Source organism: Trichechus manatus, unplaced genomic scaffold (genome assembly GCF_000243295.1).
Source record: "Trichechus manatus latirostris isolate Lorelei unplaced genomic scaffold, TriManLat1.0 scaffold00001, whole genome shotgun sequence".
Taxonomy (NCBI): Eukaryota; Metazoa; Chordata; class Mammalia; order Sirenia; family Trichechidae; genus Trichechus; species Trichechus manatus.
The window spans coordinates 31127190-31149482 of record NW_004443937.1 but is presented as its reverse complement, the minus strand read 5'-3'; the positions used below and the strand labels follow the sequence as shown (position 1 = coordinate 31149482).

The window sequence follows — 22293 nt, the reverse complement described above, 5'->3', positions numbered from 1 at the left end:
GCCCCCCTATACACTCACATCAAAGGGCTCACAAAAGGCATCGGGGCTGCCAAAGACAGGGTTGGGAACGGAGACCAGGGTTGGGCTGGTCCCCTCCTGCCACGGGGAAAAGTCATCATCAGCGTTGTCTTCCGCCTGGAAGCAGAGAGGGGGTGGTGAGTAGTAAGGGGCTTCATGTAAGGTCAGAGGACCCAACCTCCCCCACTAGTCGTCAGCCCAACTACCTGGAAGGTGGAGAAGCCAAAGCCCGTGGTCTTGCCTCGGGCATGGAGGTAGAACGCTCCGGCCACCAGGCCAAGCAGTGCTACAGCGGCCACCACAGCCCCCACGCTTGCCACCACGGGTGGGGCCTCATGTGCCAGCGCTGCCCGCTGCAAACACCAGGAGAGTGTTAAGGACTCGGCCAGAGTTGTCAGCTCAGCCTTCCCCACCAACCCTGACTCACAGGCTGTGGAGGTGCCAGGAGGGGGCTGGCCAGAGCATGGATGATGCCGTTGACTGCTATGATGTCCCACTGGATGACACCGCCAACGACCACTGCCCCTGGGACCTGTGGGAAGAGCAGTCAGACCCGGGGATGAGGAAGGGCCAGGGCCAGCAGGGAAGGGGCAGCAGCCAGACTCACCACAGGGGCCTGAGAACTGTTGCCAGGGCCCAAGTCACTAATGACGAGGCTGAGGCCCGAGTGGGCAGGGAGCAAGGTTCCCTGGCTGGCGTTGGCACTCAGGAAAGTGGTGTTGGAGGCGTGCAGCTCCAGGTCTGGGCCACTCAGTGTCTGTGGGCGAAGCAATGCCTATTGGCCTGGGCGAGCCAGAGGGAGCAGAGTCTAGCCCTGCTCTGCCCATATCCCCCGGTACCATGTTGTCCACAAAGCCTTCGTTGACAGGGACAAAGAGTGTCTTGTAGGTGAGCTCGTCATCTAGGAAGTCCAGGAAGTCAAGACCTTGCTGGGTGGCATTGGCATAGTCCAACAGCATCTGGGAGGGTGGGAAGGCAGGGATGAGGGCAGGCTCCCTCCCCAGGAATCCAGCTACCCCGTCATCCCCACAGCCCAAGGCTGGGTGCCTGGACACCTCGTAGAAAGTGGAGAAGTTGGCAGTGGCAGCCAGTATGTCAAGCAGCTTCCCGTTGCACATGCTGGTCCCATCGCCCACAAAGCCATCGCGGCACTGGCACTCCACGTCTGCCGAAAAGGCAGGTCAGTGAGTCAGTGGATCGGTGGGAGGGGGTAGAGCCAGGGATGAAGCACGGTGGGGTGGATGCACCTTGTATGCGATAACAGTAGGCGTCCCAGCGCTCCGAAAGGTTCTGACGGGCGCCCAGGCTGACTATGCCCACCTTGCCGTCACCGCAGTCCGCCGCACGGAAAACGACGGGGTGGGCAGCTGAGCCATTGGCCAGCCAGCCCACAAGACACATGTGGAAGCCAAGCTGCAAGGGCAGGAGGGGATACTGAGACGCAAGACCCAACTCCAAGGGCCCCCACAGGTTCAGCTCCAGACTCTCAGGCCCCACGCACCTGCTGGGCAGCAGAGAGCTGAGGGAGAGAAGCCAGGACAGCTCCCTGGGCCTCACACGCTGCCTCGGCCTCTGAGAAGGTCAGGCCATAAGGGCCGCTGGTGGCCTGGAGGTGGAAGACCCCAGCCCGTTTCTCTGCAGAGGGGAGGGGTGCATGGTCAGCTGGCAGGCACAGAGGAACAAAGCGGCGGCACGGGGGAGCAGGCAGGGGAGCACACCCTGGAAGTGCAGGTCAGTACACACGGCATCCACGTGACAGGGTCGGGGCCGGATCAGGCAGCGGTCTACGGGCGACTCGGCCTCCTCCAGACACTGCAGCCCATCACCCACGTAACCAGCGTGGCACTCACAGCGCCGGGTGTTCTGCGAGAGGGGAGAGTGGATGGGCGCCCTTCAGGGCTGGGGAGCGGGGCTGCACGGCCTCCCCACCACCCTGGCCACTGGGTTTCCCCGCCTGCTCACCGGGCCGGTGCTCAGGCAGTCGGCATGCTCACTGCAGCCCCCACGGTGGCCGTCTTCACAGGGGTTGCGGGCCTGGCAGATCCAGCCATCACCCTCATAGTCAGGCAGGCAGGTGCAGGTGACCACTGTGCCCACCTGGCTGCAGTTGGCATGCTCACTGCAGCCGCCACGCCCATCCTGGCACAGGTCCGCCACTGGAGGCAGGGAGGGAGACGTTTGACCAGGTGACCCAGGGCGAGTGGGGGCACTCCCACCCCCACGTCCCCATCCACCTGCTTACCTGTGCACTCACGGCCGTCCCCTTCGTAGCCAAGGCTGCACTCGCAGCTGTTATTCTCACGGCACACGGCCTGGGGAGCGCAGGGTGGGGTGCACACAGGCTGCAGCTCTGTCCCCCGACACCCAGCCCCAGAAGCCAGGTCAGTAGCTGCCCTCCTGGCCTCCCCATCTCTCCCACCCTCAGTGTCTCCACCTAAGCCTGCCGTCGGGGCATGCAGTGGGGGGTGCAAGTATACACAGTGTGCAGGGTGGGCACAGTCGAGGGCCACTCACCCAGCTGCACCTCACAGCGGAGCCCAGTCCAGCCCTCATCACAGAAACAGGCGCCAGAGCCCCCAAGGCCCTCATCACAACGGCCATGGGAGCTGCAGTGGCAGGCTGGGGAGAGGGGCGGGGGGAAGACAGAGGTTGGTGGACAATGGAGGCCGAGGGACTCAGAGGACAGGGTGGGGGCGGGTGGGACGGACGGCTCACCTTGACAACGGGGCCCAAAGGCACCAGGGGCACAGAGTTCACACGCTGTCCCAGTGAAGCCCGAGTGGCACCTGCACTGCCCGCTGCCGCTCATGCCGTCCAAGCACACACCATGGTTACCACAGGGGTTGCTGGGGCCCCCGGGGCATGCTGGGCCATGGGATGGGGGTGTCAGGGTGGGGCCAGGGGCTGGCTGTCATCAAGGCTCCCACACACTCCTAGTCATGCCATCCACCCTCCACCCAGTGGAGCCCAAGGCTCCTCTAGAAACACTAATCCACCCAAGTCCCCACTCTGCTGAAAGAACCCTCCAGGCTCCCTTGCCCTGGAGAGCATCCAGGAACCCCCGTCCCAGAGCACCTCACCAAGTCCTGCCCATGTACCACCCACTCCACCTCTTAAAGCATCTCCTCCCGTAAAATCCACTGCCCCCCTAGACCTGTCCCAGCCCTTGACTACCCAAGACCCTTTCTCAGGGACAAGGGCCAGAGCTGTGCCCTCAGCTAGCTTGGGGGCCAGAGAAGTCTACCAGCAGTGTCCGTGACCTCATGACACTTACCTCGGCACTCACTGCCATAGTGACCGGAGCAGCAGCTGGGCTTCCAGGTGGTGGTGATACAGTTTCGGCGGCAGCCCCTGCCCAGGCCCTGGGGATGGCCCCAGAGGCTGGGCCGCCCCCAGAAGCTGCTGTGTGCCCAGGTGCGCAGTGAAGAGTGTGGCCGGAACTTCGTGTAGAAGTGCCAGCAGGCCTCGGGGCTGCCCTGGGCCAAGAAGAGTCAGGCTGCAGATAGCAAGAGCCTGGGGGTCCTAGGTCCTGCCCAGCCCTCTCCAGCACCCCCATCCCCTCACCTGCTCCTTCCAGCCCTGAGGACAAGGTGGCTCCAGTCCACAGATGCTGCAGGCCTGGACAGGATGGAGGCCCACACAGTAAGGTCAGATGGACAGGACAAGTGAGCTGGGTTCCCTACCCATCTAGGGCCTCCCTCACCTTCTGCACTAGCCGAGTCTCAAAGCTGTCACAGCGGGCACCAAGGCCTGGTGGCTCCAGCAGCTGGTCAATGCCATAGGCCAGGCCACCCTCAAAGGGCAGGTGCCGCTGCACAATGCGGGCATCATCCTCGCCCACCATGAGCTCACCCTGCAGGGGGAGGACATGGGGTGCATGGGGGTCACAAACGCACGGCTGACGCTCACAACCAGGGCCTCTGCCTCCCACCTCCCTCATCCAAGCCCTCTCCCCAGACTCACGGGTCGGGTGCGGCTGCAGGAGAAGGAGATGGGGGTCCCATGCATGGTGCGGAGTGGGCCCAGGTTGGGCAGGTCGGATGCCAGGGCCTGAGCAGATGGAGCCACAGTTGAAACTGGGCAGGCAGGCTGGGCTGCAGGCAGTGGGGACCAAGGTCTGCAGGTGCACTCACCTCGACATTGTGGATCACATGGCCCCGCAGAATGGCTGCCAGCTTGTCACGATGAGCCTCGTGGTACAGCCAGGCCTGGCGCTCAGGGGGCAGGGCTCGCAGGGCGGAGTCTGTGGGCCACAGCATTGTGAACGGTTTATGGGACACATCTTGAAGCAAAGGCAGGAGGCGAGCCACCTAGTGGGATGCGGCAGAGGTGTCTCCGTCATAACCTAGCCAGAAACTGGTGGGCAGAGGCAGGGGGCTGCACAGGACAGACCAGGAAGGGGCTGCCGGGTGCTCCAGGGACCCAGGAGTTCCCACCAGTCACACTCAGCTGCGGCCATCCCTGGCAGACACACACGTGCAGACATGGGCTTGCGCACACAGACTTGCACACACCTTGACAGTGCACACTATGGTCAGGTATGTGAGCATACATAAACGCACACGGTGCTCACACTGGGATGCTCGTGCACACAGATGTGCTCATGCAGGGGATGGGTTTGCACACAGAATAGTGAGCATGGACAGGTGAGCATACACACCATCGTACAACACTGGCAGACACCACATACACGTGCTCATACGCACACACTGATAGGCGCACACACAGGGGCATTACCTTCACGAGGCCACTGAAGATCCTATAACCAAAGCTCTCGGCAGCAGCGGTGACGTTTCTCTGAGGAAAGGTACCCATGAGCCACGAGGTCCAGCGGGGAGCTGAGGGGGAACCCGGGCCTCGGGCCGCCCGCCTCCCAGCCTCCAGCCCATACCCAAGTCTTACCTGCGGGGTTGGGGCAGCGTCAGGCTCCCAGTGCAGCACGTCAGGCGGCAGCAGGACACGGTCGATGAAGTGCAGGACGCCGTTCACCGCCTCTTGGTCGCTGCTCACGACGCGCGCGAAGTCATTGATGTATATGCTGCCCTGGGGGCGGGGCACGGGCGCGTGGGGGCGGGGCCCAAGGCTGAATGAAGCCGATTGGTGGGGTGCCCGGGAGCTGTGGGTGGGGCCTGAGGCGGGGCGGAGCCCGCGTTGGGCTAAGTCGTGGGGGCGATGGGCGGGTCTCGGAGCACAGCCAGTCCGGGGTTCAGAGTGATGGGCCCGGCTCATGGCGATGGGCGTGGCCAGGTGAAGGGCGGGGGCCCTGGGCGGAGTCAAGGCACAGGGCTGGGCTCACTCCCTCTCCGAGCATCTTAGCAGCGGCAGGTACTCAGCTCAGGGCAAAGCAAGGAGCAGGGCCCAGATTGTGGGAGTGGACGAGGTAGGACTACTCTCCCTCTTAGTGAAGGACGCCCGGCCCGGGGGAGGTGAAGAGGCTTAAGTGCAGGGGTGGGTAGGGTGCAGGCACACACACTAAGGGGCGGGGCTTGAGGGGGCTGAGTCCTGGGCCTAGGGGGCGGGTCGCAGTTGGAGTCGGAGGGGAAGAGAGGAGAAGGGGCTCAGGCTCACCTCCCTCTCGCTGAAGCGCAGCGGGTGCCCAGACAACGCCGTGACGTACTCGGCGTCCAGCAGCTCCTGGCTCCGCAGCTGCCGGCAGCCGACCACGTGGTAGCGGAACACGAGCTGGCGGTGTGCGCGAATTCGGGCGAGCTCATCCTGGAGAGGGAGTCGTGAGGGGGGTGGGCAGCTCCTGACTGCCGCCTCTGCCCACGCAGCGCCCACCACCCGAGGGCCCGTCCCTCCCAGCCGCACTCCGCGGGTGTTACCAGCGTCAGGTTGGTCAGCAGGTCCGAGTGCGGCACGAAGATTGTGAACGGCCCGTCACCCTTGAGCTCCTTGTACTCCTGGAGGAACCGAACCCAAACCAAACCCAACCCGTTGCCGTCGAGTCAATTCCGACTCATAGGACAGAGTAGAACTGCTCGTATAAGGTTATCCAAGGCTGTAATCTTTACAGACTGCCGCATCTTTCTCCCTTGGAAGCCGCTGGTAGGTTTGAACTGCCGAGTGCTTTAACCATTGCGCAACCAGGGCACCTCACTCTTGGATGGGGGGAACAGCTCAAGTGGAAGGAGAGCCACCTGGGACCAACCTGGGGCTTCCACGATCTTCCAAGAAAGACTTGGTCTCTGAGAGACCAGCCCAGCCAACCCCGACTCAGAGAGGCCCAGAGAGGAACAGGCCTGCAAGTCACACAGGCCTGTGTTGGACAGAGGGAGTTGACATGGGCCTGGCACTCACCAGGAGGTGGAGGATGAAGAATGAAGCATGCCTGTCCCGGAGGAGCTCCTGGGGGGTGGGGTTGGGGGGGTGAGGATCAGCTCAGATTTTGGGTGGCCCCCATTCAGGGCCTGGTGCCTGTTCCAGCACCTTCAGCCCAAGGTCTGCTGGCCGAGGCAGAGATGAGGAAAGGAAAGCCGGGGGGGTGGGGTAGGGGGACGGGGGTCTGAGCTGGGGTTAGGATTATTTTCATGGGTCATAGCTAGGGTCGGGCCCAGGTGGAGTCAGGGGTCAGGCTTAGGGTCATGGCCAGGGATCTTGGCCAAGATCATGGGTAAGGCCCATGGAGCATAGCGAAGGTCAGGTCAGAGGTCAGACTTGGGCATCATTACCAGGCCAACTCGGGCACGGCAGGTGAATCCGTCACCCACGGTGTGGGCTGCGTCGCAGGTGCACGTCCTCTGGCCATCCCGCGTGCTTTTGCACACTGCATAGGGGCTGCAGCCTCCATTGCGCTGAGGCAGGGACAGGAGAAAGAGGCATCAGTGGCTCCCAGGACTCTACCCCACCCAACCCCCAGAGCCCCATTTCCTGCAGATCAGCCAGAGTGGCGCTTGGGGGGAAGATGGCCCACCCTTCGGAGGCCCTTAGGACCTGCAGTGGGTGAGGAGGGCTGGTTCCTGCCCCAGCCCCCTCCCCTCATGGAATGAGGTGGGACTGAGGGCCTGACCTGGGAGCAGGGGTCCAGGGGCTCGCAGGTCCGGATGCCATCTCCACTATAACCCTCCCGGCAGCTGCAGGAGACCTGTCCCCCAAAACCTGATCAGTGGGGCTGCTGGGGCCAACGGCTGGCCAGTGCCCAGGACAGAAATGGCACCCCCTCCCCTGTGGGGGATGGCACAACCTCAGTGCCCAACCCTGCCCCACTGACCTGCTGGGAGCCCGTGGGGATACAGTCGGCATGGATGTGGCAGCCCCCGTGGCGGATGAGACAGCTGTTAGCTTCTGAGGGAAGAGACGCTGGGCTGAGGGGCGGCCCTCAGTGGCCCCTCCATCCATCTGCCCATCTGAACATCCAAGTGCTCATCGCCGACTCTCTCAGTGTCCTCAGTCCCCACAACCCTGTGTGCCCTGAGCCCTTCCTAGTCAGACCCGGATCATGGAAGCCAGACCTCCAGCCCCACACACACCAGGTTGGGAGTCCCAGCCTCACCCTGGCACAGCTCCCCATCGCCCGTGTAGCCTTCCTGGCAGGTGCATGTCCGCTGTCCAGGTGCCACCTTGGTACAGTTGGCATGGGGGGAGCAGCCCCCGTGGTCATGGGCACAGGGGTCCACCTCTGGGGGCAGATGGAGCCAGGCAGCCATGAGGAGTGGGCCCAGGAGTGGGGTGGGAGGGGAGGAGGGCATGGGAGAAAGGAAAAGGCCAGAGCGGGGCAGGACCAGAGCTGGGACGGCGGTAGAGACTGGGACCTCGTGGGAGTGGAGGCAGTCTGTGGGCACAGCTACCCCAGGGCTTCAGGGAGGGGCCCAGGGCATCCGTGTGGCTGAACCTGAACAGTGGGTGCCGTTGCCCGAGTATCCCGCGGCGCAGACACAGGCGGGGGCTCCAGCCAAGTTCTGAATGCAGCTGCAACGGATGGCAGCGGCTCAGCCTGCGCCTACCCAGTCCCTGCCCTGATCCCACCACCCTCCCACTCGTCCACCTGGGCTTACTCACTTGGCATTGGGGTCGCATTTGTTTGGACACTGAGGGCTGGTGATTTCTGGGGAGTAGGAGGATGGTTCTGGTCATTAGGACCCAGGAACTGCCTCCCCTGGAGTCACTGCCCCCTCCCCCGAGGGGCCCACTCACTCTGGTCACAGCGGAGGCCCTGCCAGCCCACATTACAGACACAGCTTCCATCTCCATTCAGCCCCTCCTGGCACAGCCCGTGGGCACAGTTACACACTGGGAGTGGGACAAGAAGGGACAGGAGTTACCTAGTGCCCCTTTCCTGCCCTCCTCCCCCGCCTGGCCTCCCCCCAGGCCTCACCTCCGGCACAGTTGGCCCCATAGCGGCCTAGCTCACACATCTCACAGGCTGTTCCGTGGAAGCCCTCCTGGCAGCGACACTCCCCGCTGCCCAGGAGCCTGTCCTGGCACTGCCCGTGGCCCGAGCACACACCGCCCAGGCCCCCCGGGCACGGCTCACACAGTGTGCCAAAGAAGCCGGGGCAACAGTCAGGCACCTGCCGGGGAGGGGACAATCTCCAGCATGGGCCAGAACTGAGCGTCAGGGGGTAGAAGGAACAGGGAAGAGGGGACAGCCACCTCGGAGCCACGCAGCTATAGAACTAAGCAAGCTGGAACCCCAGACCCAGGGGCGTGCAGGCATTCAGAGAGGGAAGGGCCATGGAGAATGCTTTCTACAACCCTCCCCATGGCAGGGGTGAGGAAACTGAGGCTCAGGCAGGGACAGGCCGAGCCCAGATCCCACAGTGAAGGGCAGAGCTGGGCCCGGGACCTGGTTACTGCCTCTCGGGCTTGGTTGACGGGGCCAGCTTTGGGCTGAGCCCCTTTCTCCCTCCCCGCAGCCCCTAGGGTGGACACAGTGACAAGCACTAGCCCCTCTGGCCTCAAACCTCTGGACCCCCTCCCCTACCTCTGGCACTGGCCTCACTCTAACCCCAGCCCTGCCTCTGCCCTTGAAATGAGGCTCCTCCCCTGGACCCCCACTCCCACCTCCTTCTGTGTGGCCAAAGATTTGGGAGGGTTGTGGGGCTTCGGGGCAAACCTCAATCTTCTTGGCGCATGTGTAAGAACAGCCCCGGGAGAAGGATGAGCCAGAGCGGTAGAGACAGCTCTTCCTGGGGGTGTCCTGGGAAGGGGGACAGGCAGGAAGGTCAGCCAGTGGTTTGGGCAAGGCAGGGCAGGGCATGGGGAGACAGATGGACTACAGGTATCAGAGTGGACGGGACCAACTCGAAGGATGGCAGAGAGTTGGGGAGGGTCCAAGACAGACCAGGTGAGGGGAAGACAGGCAGGGTCCCAGCCCGGTCCAAGGGGTCACGCACTTGGGCCGCAAGTCTGAGCAGACCTGGGCCCAGGCCTCCTGGCCTCTACCAGGGATGTCCTCAGCCCATGCCGTTCCCCAGTCCCCCAGGCATGGGCTGAGTAGGCCTGGGGGCTTGGACACCTGGGGAACAGGAGAAGCAGGCTGGAGCTTTGCTAAGCCCAGCCTCACCTGCAGCTGGTAGCCCTGGGTGCAGCGGAATTTCCGGGTGCAGTTGATGCATTTCTCCTGAGGGCAGAGAGGGCACAGCGTCAAGTTGTCCGGGAATGAGAGCCCCAAACCCTTCCTCCTTCCCCTGAGAGTGCTTCTACCCCCGACTGAGCACCCTATCCCCTCCAGCCAAGCCAGCCAGCAGCTCCCAGCTCTTAACTCCCCACGCTGCCCTCCTCCGGCCCCAGTCCTCACCCGCAGGGCCTCAGCATGACTGTGCAGGCAGCGGCTTGAGCCCACGGTCAGGACTCCAGACAGGCCGAACAGTGAGCGGCCTGGGGCTTGCAGCACGGGGCCTTCCAGTGGCATGTGGTTCACCTCAGCCTGGGGTGGGGTGGGGGAGGAGGCTGAGTGTCCCCCACGCCGCACCCTACCACCACCCTCACCCCAGAGGCTATAAGGCCAGAAAGGCACTCTAGGGCTGGAAGGTATCTCCAGGGATGGAAGGGCTTCCGGGATGGGCAGGTCCACTGGAGCAGAGGTTGGAGGCTTTTGGGTGGGGGAACTCCAAAGGGAAAGGGTCTCTAAAAGCAAGGTCTCTTTGGTGGGGTCTCCTTGTCCCCCCAAACCTGGCCACTGTGGTTGTAGAAGACCAGCCAGTGGGCGGGGCCCAGGAGGGAGTTACGGTGTCCCCCTCTCCTCAGGTCTTCCAGGGAGAGCGCCTCCCCCAGGATCACATGGTGTCGCACTGTGTCCCCGTCCTGGGGGGAGGGGGGAAGGAGAGAGCTCAGGGGGCTCCAGGACTACCGAGCACCCTGGGCAACGCGTTCCACCATTGAGCCGCTTGCCCTGGGATGGGAGGCTCCCCTTCCCCACCATCACCCTTCACCCTGGCTGCCCTTGGCCTCACCAGGCTGCTGCTGTTGCCCTGGGCCTCCAGCGATCGGTTTGTGGGCACGAAGATGGTGTAGGCGGGGGCAGCCTCAATCTGGGGCACCAGCCTGTGGCGCTAGAGGTAGGAGGCAGGAGTCAGGGATGGGCATAGCTGCCCTCAGCCCTGACCCTGGGAGCCGGCCAGCTCCCTCCAGACCTGGGGGACAGTGCCCCTGACCAGATGCCCCCACCGGGCCTCCTGTACCTGCAGCAGCTCCTGGAAGAGGCTGAAGGCTGGCACAGAGCCCAGCTGCTGCAATAACCCCTGTCCCTGTAGCACGTCCCCGAGTGGAGGCAGTAAGACCTGGGGTGGAGCATGGGGGCTGGTCAGTGAGCTGCTGCCTCTCAGCTGCCTGGGAGGTTCCCTATGCACACTCCCTTCCATACCTGGCTGAGGATGTGCAGGACACCATTGGTGGCAAGGAGGTCAGCCACTTCCACACTGGCATTCTGCACCCAGACCCTCTGGAAGGTAGAGGGTGGAGTTTAGCCCAGGTGGGCTACTTAATGTGGGTACAGCACGAACAGATAGGCCTGGACACATTCAGACTCAGGACCTGCCAGATGGGCACACAGACCCTCAGCAGGGCCTCTGCGTGAGAGACTGGTGTGTACGTGCTGACAAGGATGGACAGACCTCCCTTGCCAGGGTGGTCACCTCGGGCCCAGAGACACACTGTCCATCAGCAAATGTGTCCTGAGTTCACTTTCCCGAGTGAGACACTGGGCGGGTTGAGGGGACCCCAATCTCACCCCTTGGGTCCCTGGTCTGGGGGCTCCCTCCTGTGCCCTGCCTGGCCCCACTCTTCCACCCAGAGTTCACCACGTACCCCACTAACGTTGTGAATCTCCCAGCGTGTGGTGGGGTTCAGGGTGGCCACATCCTGCCCACCCAGCCGGGCCAGCTCCTCCTCAGAGTGGGCACCTTGGAGAAAATGGGCCCTGCAGGGGCAGTTTAGAGGGTTATAGAACCAGGTTAGTGCAACCTGCAGAGACCCCAGGGGCTGAGGTCCACCCCAAACAGGTAGTCGCAAGCCAGTCTGAGGGCCCAATTCTCCCGCTCCTCTGGGAGGGGCTGCTCCTGCACCGAAGACCCCCCCCACCCCCGCCAGCTGCCCTACCTGACCAGCTGCGGCAGCATCCTCGGCTGCAGCCAGAAAGCCCGGTCCTTGGCGCTCAAGCTGCGGATGGCAGATTCAGAGGGCACCAGGGCTGTGACGCGGCTGTCGGCAGGAAGGGTGACGCCGGCGCTCTGGGAACCACGGTGTGCAGGGGCAGGGGGTGTGATGAATGTAGCCACCACCTTGAGATCACCTGCTCCCAGCCTCTGGGCCTGCCCCCAACCTCCAACTCTGGGAGGTGTTATGTGGTGCCCCTGCACCCAGGGAGACCTCCTGGATTTGAGCCCCCATCCCCAGCATTCTGCCCTGTTCTACCTTGATCCACTGGGAGAAAACAGAGAAGTGGGCGTTTGCCTCCAGCTCCTAAGGGGAGGGAAAGAGCTGAGGTCACGGGCCCTCCTCCAAGCCCTCCTCCCCACCCAGCGCGCTGAACACTGCCCCTTTCCTAGCTGTGGTGCGGGGGAGGACCCCTCCCCAAGCATAGAGAACAGAAATGAGTCTGGCACCACTTACCCGCAAGATGTCTCCATAGCAGCTGAAGCCGTCACCCCCATAGCCAAGGGGGCATGTGCAGACCCGCTGACCTCCTCCCACTGCCCGGCAGGTGGCCTGGGGTGGGAGTAGGGCAGAGACACAGTTCTCCATTCAGCACCCATAAGGCCAACCCCGCCCATCCTCTCTCTCACTGTTCACTCTTGTCTCCCACCCCCGGCCATCTGCCTGCCCAGCCACCCATCCCCCACTACCCATCCCCCCTCACCCGGTCTGAATTTCTGGGGTTCCTTTGGTGTGCCTGGCCCTGCTCTCCCAGGTCATTGAGTATCTGACGGGGAGTTACCCTACCCCGTAAGGACAGATGGGGCAGGGGCAGGACTGTGGGAGGCCCAGGAGGCACGGGCCCCGCCTTGGGGGCAGATGCTCGGGGAGACTGGGCTGAGAACAGGAGGAGCCAGCCAGGCTGAGGTTGTGGGACGTGGGACGTGGGACGGGAGGCCTTGTGGAGATTGTGAGAATGAGGGAGGTATGGAGGTGTTAGGGCAGAGCAAGGTCTGGGGTCAGCAGGGAGCTCCAACTGGCTTGGGGAGGGAGGTGAGTCTGGTGGGCAAAGTGGGGGATGGATGATGGAGAGAGGAGGCTGGGCTGCGTGTTGCAGGGCCCCGTGGCCAACGTAAGGGAGAGTGAAGACTTTATCTTATGGGAAAGGGAGTGGCATGGTTGGATTTGGGTTTAGTGAGATCCCCATCTTGACAGAAGACAGAGACACTCAGAGAGAGAGAGATCTGCAGCCTAGGCCCAGCCTGGATACATTCTCCAGGGCTCCGAGCCCTTTCACCTCCTCACCAGGTCATGGCAGCCACCATTGCCCACCCGGCAGGGGTCGATGGGGCTGCACAGGTAGCCGTCCCCGGCGAAGCCCAGCTTGCAGGTACACCGACTCTGGACAGGTGGGGCAGCAGAGGGCTCATCTCACCAGAGTGCCCAAGCGTTCCCTGCTCCGCCTCTCGGCTCTCCTGGGCACTGCCCCTGGGAGGTCTGCCCAGACCCCAGAGGGGCTCCTCCCAGTCCCACCCTTGAGGGCCACTTCCAGGTTGGGAGACTGAGGCCCCGAGAGCAGACTGGCTCTTGGGATCAGTCGAGGAAGTGGTGACACCACAGGGAAGCATCCATGGGGGTTCGGTGCCCCTCTACTCAGGCTGGGTATGGCATGGGCAGCTTCCCTGCCCACGCTGCCCAGGTCAGCAGCTTGTGGTGAGTGGGCTGTCTGCCAAGGCCAGCCCCAGGGATGGCAGCTCTGATCTCACCTCCACACCTGCCGCCGTGGTGGGCTGCTCTGATCCTTCCTGCTAAATGCCAGATTGCTTTCTACACTGCCGGGTGAGTGACCCGTGAGACACCGCCCCCAGCTCTCCAACGCCCCTGTTGGCAGGTTGGGAACAGTCTAAACCTGCTCATTCAAGTCCTTGGGTTCTGCATTTTAAGGCTCCTAATGGGTTCAGAGGCTCCAGCTCTCACGCCTGAGTTCTCCCTGCTAAGGCCCCACAAGGGGTTGGGAGGACAGGGAGCCCCATGGGACTCTGCACAGCCCTATGCCATGCAGAGCTTGGCCCCGAACCAGCCAGGCTGGCCTCCCAATCCGTGTATTAGAGATTTTTAATGCCTGTCAGCCCGAAGGTTCACCACATGGAAAGTTTCAGTCTCTAAGATCCCGTGACTAGATTCTGAGGTTGCAGAGTTCCAGAGCTGAATTTCCAAGAGTCTAGAGATTATGGAGAAACCCTGGTGGCGTAGTGGTTAAAAGCTACTACTGCTAACTAAAAGGCTGGCAGTTCAAATCCACCAGGCTCTCCTTGGAAACTCTATGGGGCAGTTCTACTCTGTCCTGTAAGATCACTATGAGTCAGAATTGACGGCAACGGGTTTGGTTTTTTTAAGAGATTATGGGATGTCACTTCCCCCAGGCAGGGCCTCCGCCTGCTTTGCTCAGTATGGCATTCCCTAAGTCTACAGCAGGGACTAGCATGTAACAGGTGCCTGGACACGTGCGGAACAGATGCGTGGATGATGGACGAATCCCAGATTGTGACTCCACAGTTCAGAACTGGATTCTCGTTTGTGTCTGAGGCTCAAGATCCTGAACTTGAGTTCTTGGAGTGGATGTTCCTGGAGTCCAGCGGGGTAGGGAGGGGGTCCCCAGGACTTGAATCCCCAGCCCCCTCTGCCATCCTGGGCCTGCCCTCCTCACCTGCCCGGGGCCCACGTAGCTGCAGAGGGCATCGGCGTGGCAGCCGCCTCGTGCGTCCAGCTCGCACTCATCGATGGCCACGCAGACCCGGCCGTCCCCACTCCAGCCTTCATGGCACGTGCAGCTGTAGGTACCTGGGGCTCCGGGGACACACTCGGCCTGAGGAAGTCACAGACAAATGACTCAGGGGCTCAGGGCCACTGGCAGAGGGAAGGGAGTGTCCTACCTCCCACTCCTCCCTCTCTCCCTCAAACTCTGGGTCCAGGAGAGTCCCTAGGTCAGGGCTTTAGGGAGGGGGCAACAAGACTGACATTCTCTGAGCAGCCGCCACGGTCCGGGTGGGCACAGGGGTTGCTGGGTGTACAGGAGAATCCATCGCCCTCAAAGCCATCAAGGCAGACACACCTGGGATGGGGGAAGGTGAGGACTCCAGTGAGCCTCTAGAAGAGGCTAGAGGCTGAGCAAGGTCATCGATAGGGGCAAAGAGGAAGAGGAAGGGCCCAAGCACGGGTCCTCACCTGGCGACACCCTCCTGGCTGATGCAGCGGGCATGCTGGTGGCAGTGCTGGGCCAGGCCTGTGGGCCCACAGTCCCCCATGGACTCATTGCAGAAGCGGCCACTGAAGCCGGGGGCACACGTGCCATGCTGGCACACACCCCTGCTGCCTGGACGGTTGTCACATAGACCATGGACACAGCCACAGTCTGTAGAAAGGAGATGGACCAGAGAAATTGAGGCAAGAGGCAAGGCTGGCTGGGAGCCAGGATGGGTTTAGGGGAGGCTGAGAATGAGGTAGCCAATGTAGACTTGAGTTTAGGGTCACAAAGTCAGAGGTTATCCCAGACTTGGTGGACAGGCAGAGGAAATGTGAGGGGACATCCTGTGATTTCATTCACCCTATTCTAGCTGCCTTGCCCCCGCATCATTATCAGGAAGTTCTTCTGTGTGTCTGACCTAAATCCTGCATGCTTTAGATTAAGTCATGGTCCTCTTCCTGGCATGGGTAAAGGAAACATCTGTTTCTGTTCCCAAATCCTCCTCCATTCCCTCTGGCCTTCACCCTTCCTCCAGGGGCCCTGTTCCCCTTCTTGGGAGCCCCAGGCCCCTCTCCAAGTAGACTCTCTTTCTCTCTGGGAGGCAGCCTTGGCCGGGACCACTCACCTTCCTGGCAGTGGTCTCCATGTTTCTTTGGGTCGGAGCAGATGTGGCAGGCAATGCCCTTGTAGTCTGGGAAGCAGAGGCAGGCCCCATTGCCCTGGACCCCATCGCTGCACTGTGGGGGGGGCAGCAGAGAGGATCAGTCATGGAGAAGGCACTCTCCAAGTCCCTCCCCCAGCAGGATATCCTGAGCTGCTGCTGTCTCCAAGACCTCAACCTGGAAGGGACTTTCAAAATCACTGATGCTGCTAAAGAACCAGCCCCCTAAAAGGCACTTGGCCCTGGAGGTCTCATGGGTGATTTCTGCTCAACCTAGAAACATGTAACTCCTGTGTACTTCCATAGCCAGGTGCTAAAGTAACCCTGTTATCACAAAGTGACAAAAACAGAGTGCATAAGAAAACTACTGACAAATAGCCTTTGTGAAAATAGATGCAAACATCTATCTAATTAATTTTTTCTAATTAAAATATTAGAAATAACTTGGTCCAGCTTCCATTGCTTAGATATAGGAACCCAAGACCAGAGAGAGGCAGGCTTGGCTCAGACACACAGTCACTGGCTAACTCAGAAAGGAGCCCCTGCCTCCCCCACAAGTCACCCCAAGGGAGGAGAGCACTCACGTTGCCTTTGCCGTAGCAGGGATTGGAGAAGCCCCCAGGACACTGCGCACAGTCAGGTCCAAAAAACCCTTTGCAGCAACCAGGTTTCTGTAAGAGACAGACCATGTCTGAGTGGTAGGTCACACCACCTTTGCCGCTCCCTGGTCCCATCTCAGAGCAATGGGGCGAGTGAGGCCCTTCCGTGTCCCCTGTCACCCTGGGATTGGGTGCCCCATGCCTAGGGCTCACCATGATGGTCTGGTTGCAGTGGCGGGCGCAGCCCTTCTTCAGGACATTGAGCCCAGCAGGGTCGTGAATGTAGACACACTCCTTGGGGAAGATGTCCTGGGGGTGGACCATGCCAGGGTGTCAGCAGGTGTGGGCACTGGGCCCACCCCCTTCACTAGGCAGCGCTGGTCAAGAGGCCTCAGCTCTCTGGATCCAGCACTCCCACCCCTAGTGGGGCTGAGAAGTCCTGAGTCTCAGGCTTCTCCTAGCCTCCTGGCCCCTTCTCCCACCCTAACCCAGGGCGGAAACCTTGCTGGGCAGTCAGGAGTCAGGGAGCCCTGAGGGCTGGGCCAAGGGTGCTCACCAGCTCTATGCTGTTGGGGGGACACGTGCTGGTGTTCAGGGCTTGGCAGTCCACACAGGAGCCCTGGGTAAGGAGGAGGGAGGGGGTTTAGTCATTTATTTACCCAGCAAACCATAAGCAAGTGACACTGAGCTGAGACCTGAGGGATGAGAGAGCCAACCCCGGGAAAGCCAATGGTGACATTCCAGCAGAAGGAACAGCCAGGGCAGGGGCCCCGAGGTTGGAAAGAGCACAGTGTGTCTGGGGCCAGGGGCAGGAATGGGGGAGCATTAGGAGACGAGGTCCAGGGTTGAGTCGGGTAAATCATAGGTGATTCATAGGCCTTGGCAGGGAGTCTGGGGACAGAGGAGTGGAAGCTGCAAGAGTAATTTCAAGGCAGAATCAACCGGACTGGTAAGGGCTGGATGTGGGGGGGTCCCCGGGAGATGCTTGTGGGTCTGCCAGTGGGCCCAGCCACTGTTATCCCAGTTGCTGACTTGAGGAGACTTAGAAAAAGGCGCCCCTCCCTCAGCCTCTGCTTCACAATTGGAAGACAGTCACCTGCAGAAGCCTGCATGGGTCTGGGAGTGAAAGGCCCAAGTCCTGCTCACCTCCACTATCTTGTGCTGCTCCTCATTGCAGTGCTTGGGCAGGATGGGCAGGATGGTTGGGGGCAGCAGGACACCCTCCAGCACGTGGATCACGCCGTTGGCAGCCAGCACATCCACTTGCCGCAGTGGGACCTCCTGAGGTCCCAGCAGGATGCGTCCCTGCAGCAGAGACCCACTGTGCACCCCGCCCAGCCCCAGACCAGCTGATCCAGCCCACCCTCACTGCCCTGCACTGCACCTCACAGCTCAGTTAGATCTGAGCAGCTTAGTGTGGTGGTCAAGCCCAGCCCACCATGCGTGTCCCCTCCCCACTCCCCTGGGCAGATGCCCCCTGCTCTGGCCAACAATTCCGCCCCAGCTCCATGCCCTCACCATGCAGTTCCCACCACGTGGAGCACCCTCCTCCTCCTGGGAGCCCTCCCACCCCAGCCACTATATCAGTCCCCCACATGACCCCCACTAGGGCCTAGCATAGTGTCCTGCCCACACAGGGCATGGAACACACAGGCAGAGCAAGAAAAGCCAAACAACTGGCCAGTTGTCCCCAGCCCGTCCACCTGCCCATTCATTCCAAATGTTGGTGGAACTTCACCTCCTCAGAGATGTTCACGACCAGGACCTGGTTTGCCATGGTGAGGACCCGACCCTTGGAGATGAGCCTCTCCGTGGTCATCTGGGGTGGGTGAGAGGGTGCCCTTGGGCTGGGCACTGGCCACACCTTGGAGCCATGCCCAGTCCCACCCAGGTGACTCACAGCTACCCTCTCTGGTCCTGGGGCTCTCCTCCTCTGAGCTGTAATAGTCCCAGAGGGAGGGGAGAGGAGACAGGGAGGAGAAGAGGCCCCTGGGAAGATGGATTCACAGACAAACTCCCAAATAGCCCAGCAGCAGGCGCCAGCCAGCAGCCTCCGGGGCAGGGGCGCTCACCTGGCCGTGGTTGTAGATGTGGTACCTCACCAGCTCCTGCAGTTTGGACAGACCCTGGCAGGAGAGAGAGGGCTTGGCTCCTGGAGGCCTGGTGGAGGAGTGTGGAGACCCTGGTGACCCCATCAGTCCACCCAGCTCCTCCGCCCCACTGAGCTTACTTCTGTGAAGAGGTAGATGAGGCGGCCGTCACGCAAGCTGTCCACGGCCTCGTTGCTTGGGACAAAGACTGTGAAGGGCCCAGGCCCGTCCAGGATGGAGGGCAGCCCACAGTTCTGCGGTAGTGGGGGGCAGCTCAGGGGGTGCTGAGGCCAGCCCCCACCTCTAAGCTCCACCTAGGCCCTGCTGCCCTCAGCCCACAGGAAACTCCCACCAGGAGGAAGTGGGAGACACCAGCAGTGGGTCCTTGCTATGCAAAACCTCGGCATTGCAGTGAGTAGGCTCTAGGCTGGGGCGCGGGCAAAGGCTCAGGCTACTCCAGAGCCCAGGTAACAGTGGGGCAGATTCTGATGAACGAGGCCCCCTAGCTCAGCAACTTCCTTCAACTCACCTCCAGGATGGTCTCAAAGCGGCTGAAAGCCTCAGTGGAGGCGAGGATCTTGCCGATAGTTCTCTGCAGGAAGGGATGAACATGAGGGTCCCAGGGAATGGGCGAGGCTGCTTCAGCCCTTGGAGGAGCAGCCGTGCTCTAGCCCTGCCCAGAGCTGCCTCTGCCTCCTCCTTTGAACTCTGCAGGAGTCAGAGGTCACTCAGGGGCATCGGGTGAGAAGTGGGGGAGAGGATGGGATGAGGGGAGAGTGCCAACTCACCTCGGGGTCCCCAGGAACCCCTGAGGGGGGCTCTGATCTCAGGGTGGTGACCATGTGGAAGACACCATTGGCGGCTGGGTAGTTGGGCCTATGGATGCTGAGTTTCCTCTGGGGCTGGTCATCGTATGTGTAGGTGTATTTGTGCTGTGGCAGAAGACAGCTGGCTCAGACCCCACACGCCTCCTTTCACCTCCACAACTTTGCCTGGGCTGTGTCCCCTGTCTGTGATTCTTTGCCCCCCGGGCTGAGGTCCTCTCCCTTACCATGAAGCGGTTGAAGGTGACAGTAATGAGCTGCCCAGCCAGCGTCCACCACCTGCGTGTCTGTGGGCCCCCCTCTTCCAGCACGTGCTGGCCTGCGATGACATGCTGTCTGCAGAGCTGCTGGGCAAGGGACGCCTGCAGGGCCAGGGGTGCCGTGTGAGCCAGGGCCGGCCTCTCCCTGCCGCCTCTACCGGGGCAATGGAGGGGACAGGATGCCCCCTGGGCCTCAGTCCCCAGAGTGTGGCCTGGGGCTCGCTTAGGGCCCGGAAGCTAGGGGCAGGGTCCTGGGGAAGAGGCAAGGGCAGCGCCAGCTCCTTGACGGGGTGGGCTCACGTTCATGCTCTTGGAGAAGGGGATGACGGACGGCACAAGCACGGTGAACGGTCCCGCAGTGGTGAGGAGCTCCCGGCAGCCCTGGTCTAGGGGCGGGGAGAGGCTCCGTCAGACTGGACCTGGGGCAGAGCCTGGGAAGACCCTTCGTCCTCAGTGTGGGCAGGTGGGGCGGGGCCACAGGGTCTAGCTCTAGGGGAGATAGGGGCCTCAGGCCTAGGTCTGGGGGGTAGCCAGCCGCCACCCACTCCTGCACCCCTACAGCCTGCTCTAGGCTGTCACAGCCCTTGGGCAGAACAGGAGCCTCGGCAGAGTGCCCCTCCCTCCGGTGGCTCACACACCCAGCATGTCGAGGGCGGTTCTCAGACGCAGGAACACCAGGCCCACCTGGCTGGACTTTCGAACCTCATGGAGCAGATGTCCGTAGCAGGCACGCCCATCCCCCACCTCGCCCTCCTTGCATACACAGCTGGGTGCACAGGGAGAGCCGTCAGGGCAGGGAGGCCTGGCCAGGACCTCCTCCCCGCCCTGCCCCTGCCCCCCACCAGCCCTCCCTGCGTAGCCCCCGGTGCCCCCGAGGCCCCTGTGTGCACCTGATCTTCCCATCGAGGGTCACCTGGCAGGTGGCTGACCGGTCACAGGAGTGGGGGAAGCAGAAGGCGACGCAGCCGGCGGAGGCGTTGTGGTTGAAGCTGATCAGGCCGGGCTTACACGAGCAGGAGGCCTGGGTCGCCGGGCACAGGAGGGTGACATCACGTCCATGAGAACAGCTGGTGTCGCCATACCCGCAGAGCCCTGCCCGACCCTCACAACCACCCTCGGAGAACAGGGTTCTCATCCCCTCCCCATTTTACAAACGGGGCAGCTGAGCTTCAAGGGGACCTGTGACTTGCCAGGGTCCTGCAGCCAGCGTGGGCGGGTGACTGTGGGTGGGTGGACCCTGGGGGGTGCGGTGGGTGGGTGGGCCGTGGGCAGGCCCATCCAGGCCCTGGCTTACCACGCCTGGCCTCTGGTACGTGCACAAGGTGGAGTTGCTGGGGCAGCCCCCGTTGTTGGTGGTGCACGGGTCCTGGGGCAGACACACCATCCCGTCACCGTGGTAGCCTTTTCTGCAGTGACACTGTGCCTGCCCCATGGGGCTCACCAAGCACTGGGCCAGCGGGGCGCAGGGTGACAGTGGCCGGCAGGGATCACGGACTACCAGGGCAGAGAGCAAGAGTCCAAGTAAGCTGGGCACCAGGGGCCCCATCTCCTGCACAGCTTCCACCAGGGAGGCCCAAAAGGCGGGTGAGTGGGTGGCGGGCCTTGAGGGTGGGCCCTGGGGACAGCTCTCCCTCCCTGTGAAGGGCCAAGTTGCACTTGCTGGGTTAAAAGCTCCCAGCGCCTGTCCACCCTGAGCTGGGTCCCCGGCCACCAGGTCACAGGCTCACCTTGGCATTCGCTGCCCTGCTGGGTGTAGCCGGGCAGGCAGCGGCAGGTGGGGGACTCTTTGGAGCACTGGGAGTTCTTGGGGCAACGCAGGGCCTGGCAGACTGGCAGCTCTGGGCAGAGAGGAGAGAGCAGCAAAATGGCCAGAGCCCCAGGCTGGGGAGGAGCACAGGGGCAAATGTGCAGCCTGTGTGGCATCCTGGCTCAGCCCTGATTTGCTGTGTGACTTTGGGCAGGCCCTGCCCTCTCTGGGCCTCTGGATGGTGGAGGTCCTGGATGACACCCCTCCCCCATGACCAGCTGTATGCCTCTCCTTAGAAAGAGATCAGGCTGTGGGCAGGGGTCCGGCTGGAGCTCAGGCCCCATTCCTCACCCATTCTGCCTCCCTGCCCTGGCGACCGAGGACCACTGCTCACCTTGGTCACAGCGGGGGCCGGTGTATCCAGCAAAGCACAGGCAGCTTCCGTCTCCATGCGGCCCATGGCTGCATACACCATGCACACAGCTGCACACTGGGAGGGACACATAGGGACGGGGGACACCAGCCTCACTCCGGGACACTCAGGGACACCAGGTCTCTGCCCTTGGCACTCCCAGAACTCAGCCTTGACAGCACAACCCCAGGTGTGTACAGGGGTTGTAGGGGCCCAGGGGGAGCACGTGGCCTAGCCTGGGGGTTCAGGGAGGGCTTCCTGGAGGAGGGCTCCAAGGAGAACAGCATGTGCAAGAGTCTGGAGGTGGGATGAAGCAGCGTATGTCCCTGGAGGGGGAAGGGCAAGGCCGAGGGGCTGAGAGGGAGGCTGAAGGGACAAGTAGGGGCCGGGTCCCCACAGGCCCCTGGTGAATGCTGGCTCTGCTCTTCAGCCCCCCAAACACTCACCCGACTGGCAGTCTGGCCCGAACCGGCTGGGGTCTCGGCACTCTTGACAGGCTGAGCCGCTGAAGCCTTCCTGGCAGCGGGATGCCCCAAGTCAGCGTGGCCCCTCCACTGCCCCCATCCCATCCCCCACCCCCGTCCAGCTCTTACCTGGCACACGCAGGTCCCGTTCCTGGCCATGCCATCCAGGCAGTTTCCACGGCCGTTGCATGGGGTCTCAGCACCCCCAGGGCACTCTGTGGACCCCGAGAACTCAGCTCCACCCCTAGAACCCTGGACTTGCCGCTAAACCCCAGCTCTGGCCAGCCCCAGGCTCAGCCCCTCCCCAGGGCAGCCAGCACCAGGCAGCCAAGCCTTGGAGCTCTCAGTAAACGCTCATTAAATGAACATGTGGAAGGGCACACAGGTAGCACCTGCAGAT

At 62.3% G+C, this 22293-nt stretch overlaps 1 protein-coding gene across 1 annotated transcript in view; it reads right to left on the bottom strand.

Moving 5' to 3' along the window:
• STAB1 (stabilin 1) overlaps positions 1 to 22293 on the bottom strand; it is a 28183-nt gene that overhangs the window by 411 nt on the left and 5479 nt on the right. Inside the window, exons 4-68 of the mRNA XM_004368606.2 lie at positions 22023 to 22108; positions 21876 to 21945; positions 21412 to 21507; positions 20998 to 21108; positions 20565 to 20764; positions 20161 to 20291; positions 19909 to 20036; positions 19571 to 19656; positions 19238 to 19372; positions 18975 to 19118; positions 18716 to 18778; positions 18327 to 18440; positions 18169 to 18222; positions 17835 to 17915; positions 17243 to 17401; positions 16653 to 16715; positions 16310 to 16405; positions 16082 to 16168; positions 15462 to 15573; positions 14818 to 15004; positions 14611 to 14704; positions 14300 to 14458; positions 12898 to 12993; positions 12070 to 12165; positions 11872 to 11919; positions 11557 to 11687; positions 11266 to 11377; positions 10823 to 10900; positions 10641 to 10739; positions 10413 to 10511; positions 10132 to 10263; positions 9758 to 9886; positions 9524 to 9580; positions 9074 to 9157; positions 8333 to 8528; positions 8152 to 8247; positions 8017 to 8062; positions 7850 to 7926; positions 7511 to 7636; positions 7229 to 7302; positions 7028 to 7102; positions 6690 to 6812; positions 6319 to 6366; positions 5844 to 5921; positions 5587 to 5733; positions 4921 to 5061; positions 4756 to 4815; positions 4152 to 4328; positions 3982 to 4068; positions 3722 to 3871; positions 3583 to 3636; positions 3293 to 3494; positions 2734 to 2883; positions 2533 to 2637; positions 2261 to 2368; positions 1981 to 2174; positions 1737 to 1881; positions 1520 to 1653; positions 1266 to 1431; positions 1074 to 1183; positions 858 to 977; positions 626 to 775; positions 446 to 550; positions 225 to 371; positions 19 to 135 (exon numbers count right to left, since the gene is read on the bottom strand). Coding sequence (XP_004368663.1) covers positions 19 to 135; positions 225 to 371; positions 446 to 550; positions 626 to 775; positions 858 to 977; positions 1074 to 1183; positions 1266 to 1431; positions 1520 to 1653; positions 1737 to 1881; positions 1981 to 2174; positions 2261 to 2368; positions 2533 to 2637; positions 2734 to 2883; positions 3293 to 3494; positions 3583 to 3636; positions 3722 to 3871; positions 3982 to 4068; positions 4152 to 4328; positions 4756 to 4815; positions 4921 to 5061; positions 5587 to 5733; positions 5844 to 5921; positions 6319 to 6366; positions 6690 to 6812; positions 7028 to 7102; positions 7229 to 7302; positions 7511 to 7636; positions 7850 to 7926; positions 8017 to 8062; positions 8152 to 8247; positions 8333 to 8528; positions 9074 to 9157; positions 9524 to 9580; positions 9758 to 9886; positions 10132 to 10263; positions 10413 to 10511; positions 10641 to 10739; positions 10823 to 10900; positions 11266 to 11377; positions 11557 to 11687; positions 11872 to 11919; positions 12070 to 12165; positions 12898 to 12993; positions 14300 to 14458; positions 14611 to 14704; positions 14818 to 15004; positions 15462 to 15573; positions 16082 to 16168; positions 16310 to 16405; positions 16653 to 16715; positions 17243 to 17401; positions 17835 to 17915; positions 18169 to 18222; positions 18327 to 18440; positions 18716 to 18778; positions 18975 to 19118; positions 19238 to 19372; positions 19571 to 19656; positions 19909 to 20036; positions 20161 to 20291; positions 20565 to 20764; positions 20998 to 21108; positions 21412 to 21507; positions 21876 to 21945; positions 22023 to 22108 — 7325 coding nt within the window. The remainder of the gene's footprint in view (positions 1 to 18; positions 136 to 224; positions 372 to 445; positions 551 to 625; positions 776 to 857; positions 978 to 1073; positions 1184 to 1265; positions 1432 to 1519; positions 1654 to 1736; positions 1882 to 1980; positions 2175 to 2260; positions 2369 to 2532; positions 2638 to 2733; positions 2884 to 3292; positions 3495 to 3582; positions 3637 to 3721; positions 3872 to 3981; positions 4069 to 4151; positions 4329 to 4755; positions 4816 to 4920; positions 5062 to 5586; positions 5734 to 5843; positions 5922 to 6318; positions 6367 to 6689; positions 6813 to 7027; positions 7103 to 7228; positions 7303 to 7510; positions 7637 to 7849; positions 7927 to 8016; positions 8063 to 8151; positions 8248 to 8332; positions 8529 to 9073; positions 9158 to 9523; positions 9581 to 9757; positions 9887 to 10131; positions 10264 to 10412; positions 10512 to 10640; positions 10740 to 10822; positions 10901 to 11265; positions 11378 to 11556; positions 11688 to 11871; positions 11920 to 12069; positions 12166 to 12897; positions 12994 to 14299; positions 14459 to 14610; positions 14705 to 14817; positions 15005 to 15461; positions 15574 to 16081; positions 16169 to 16309; positions 16406 to 16652; positions 16716 to 17242; positions 17402 to 17834; positions 17916 to 18168; positions 18223 to 18326; positions 18441 to 18715; positions 18779 to 18974; positions 19119 to 19237; positions 19373 to 19570; positions 19657 to 19908; positions 20037 to 20160; positions 20292 to 20564; positions 20765 to 20997; positions 21109 to 21411; positions 21508 to 21875; positions 21946 to 22022; positions 22109 to 22293) is intronic.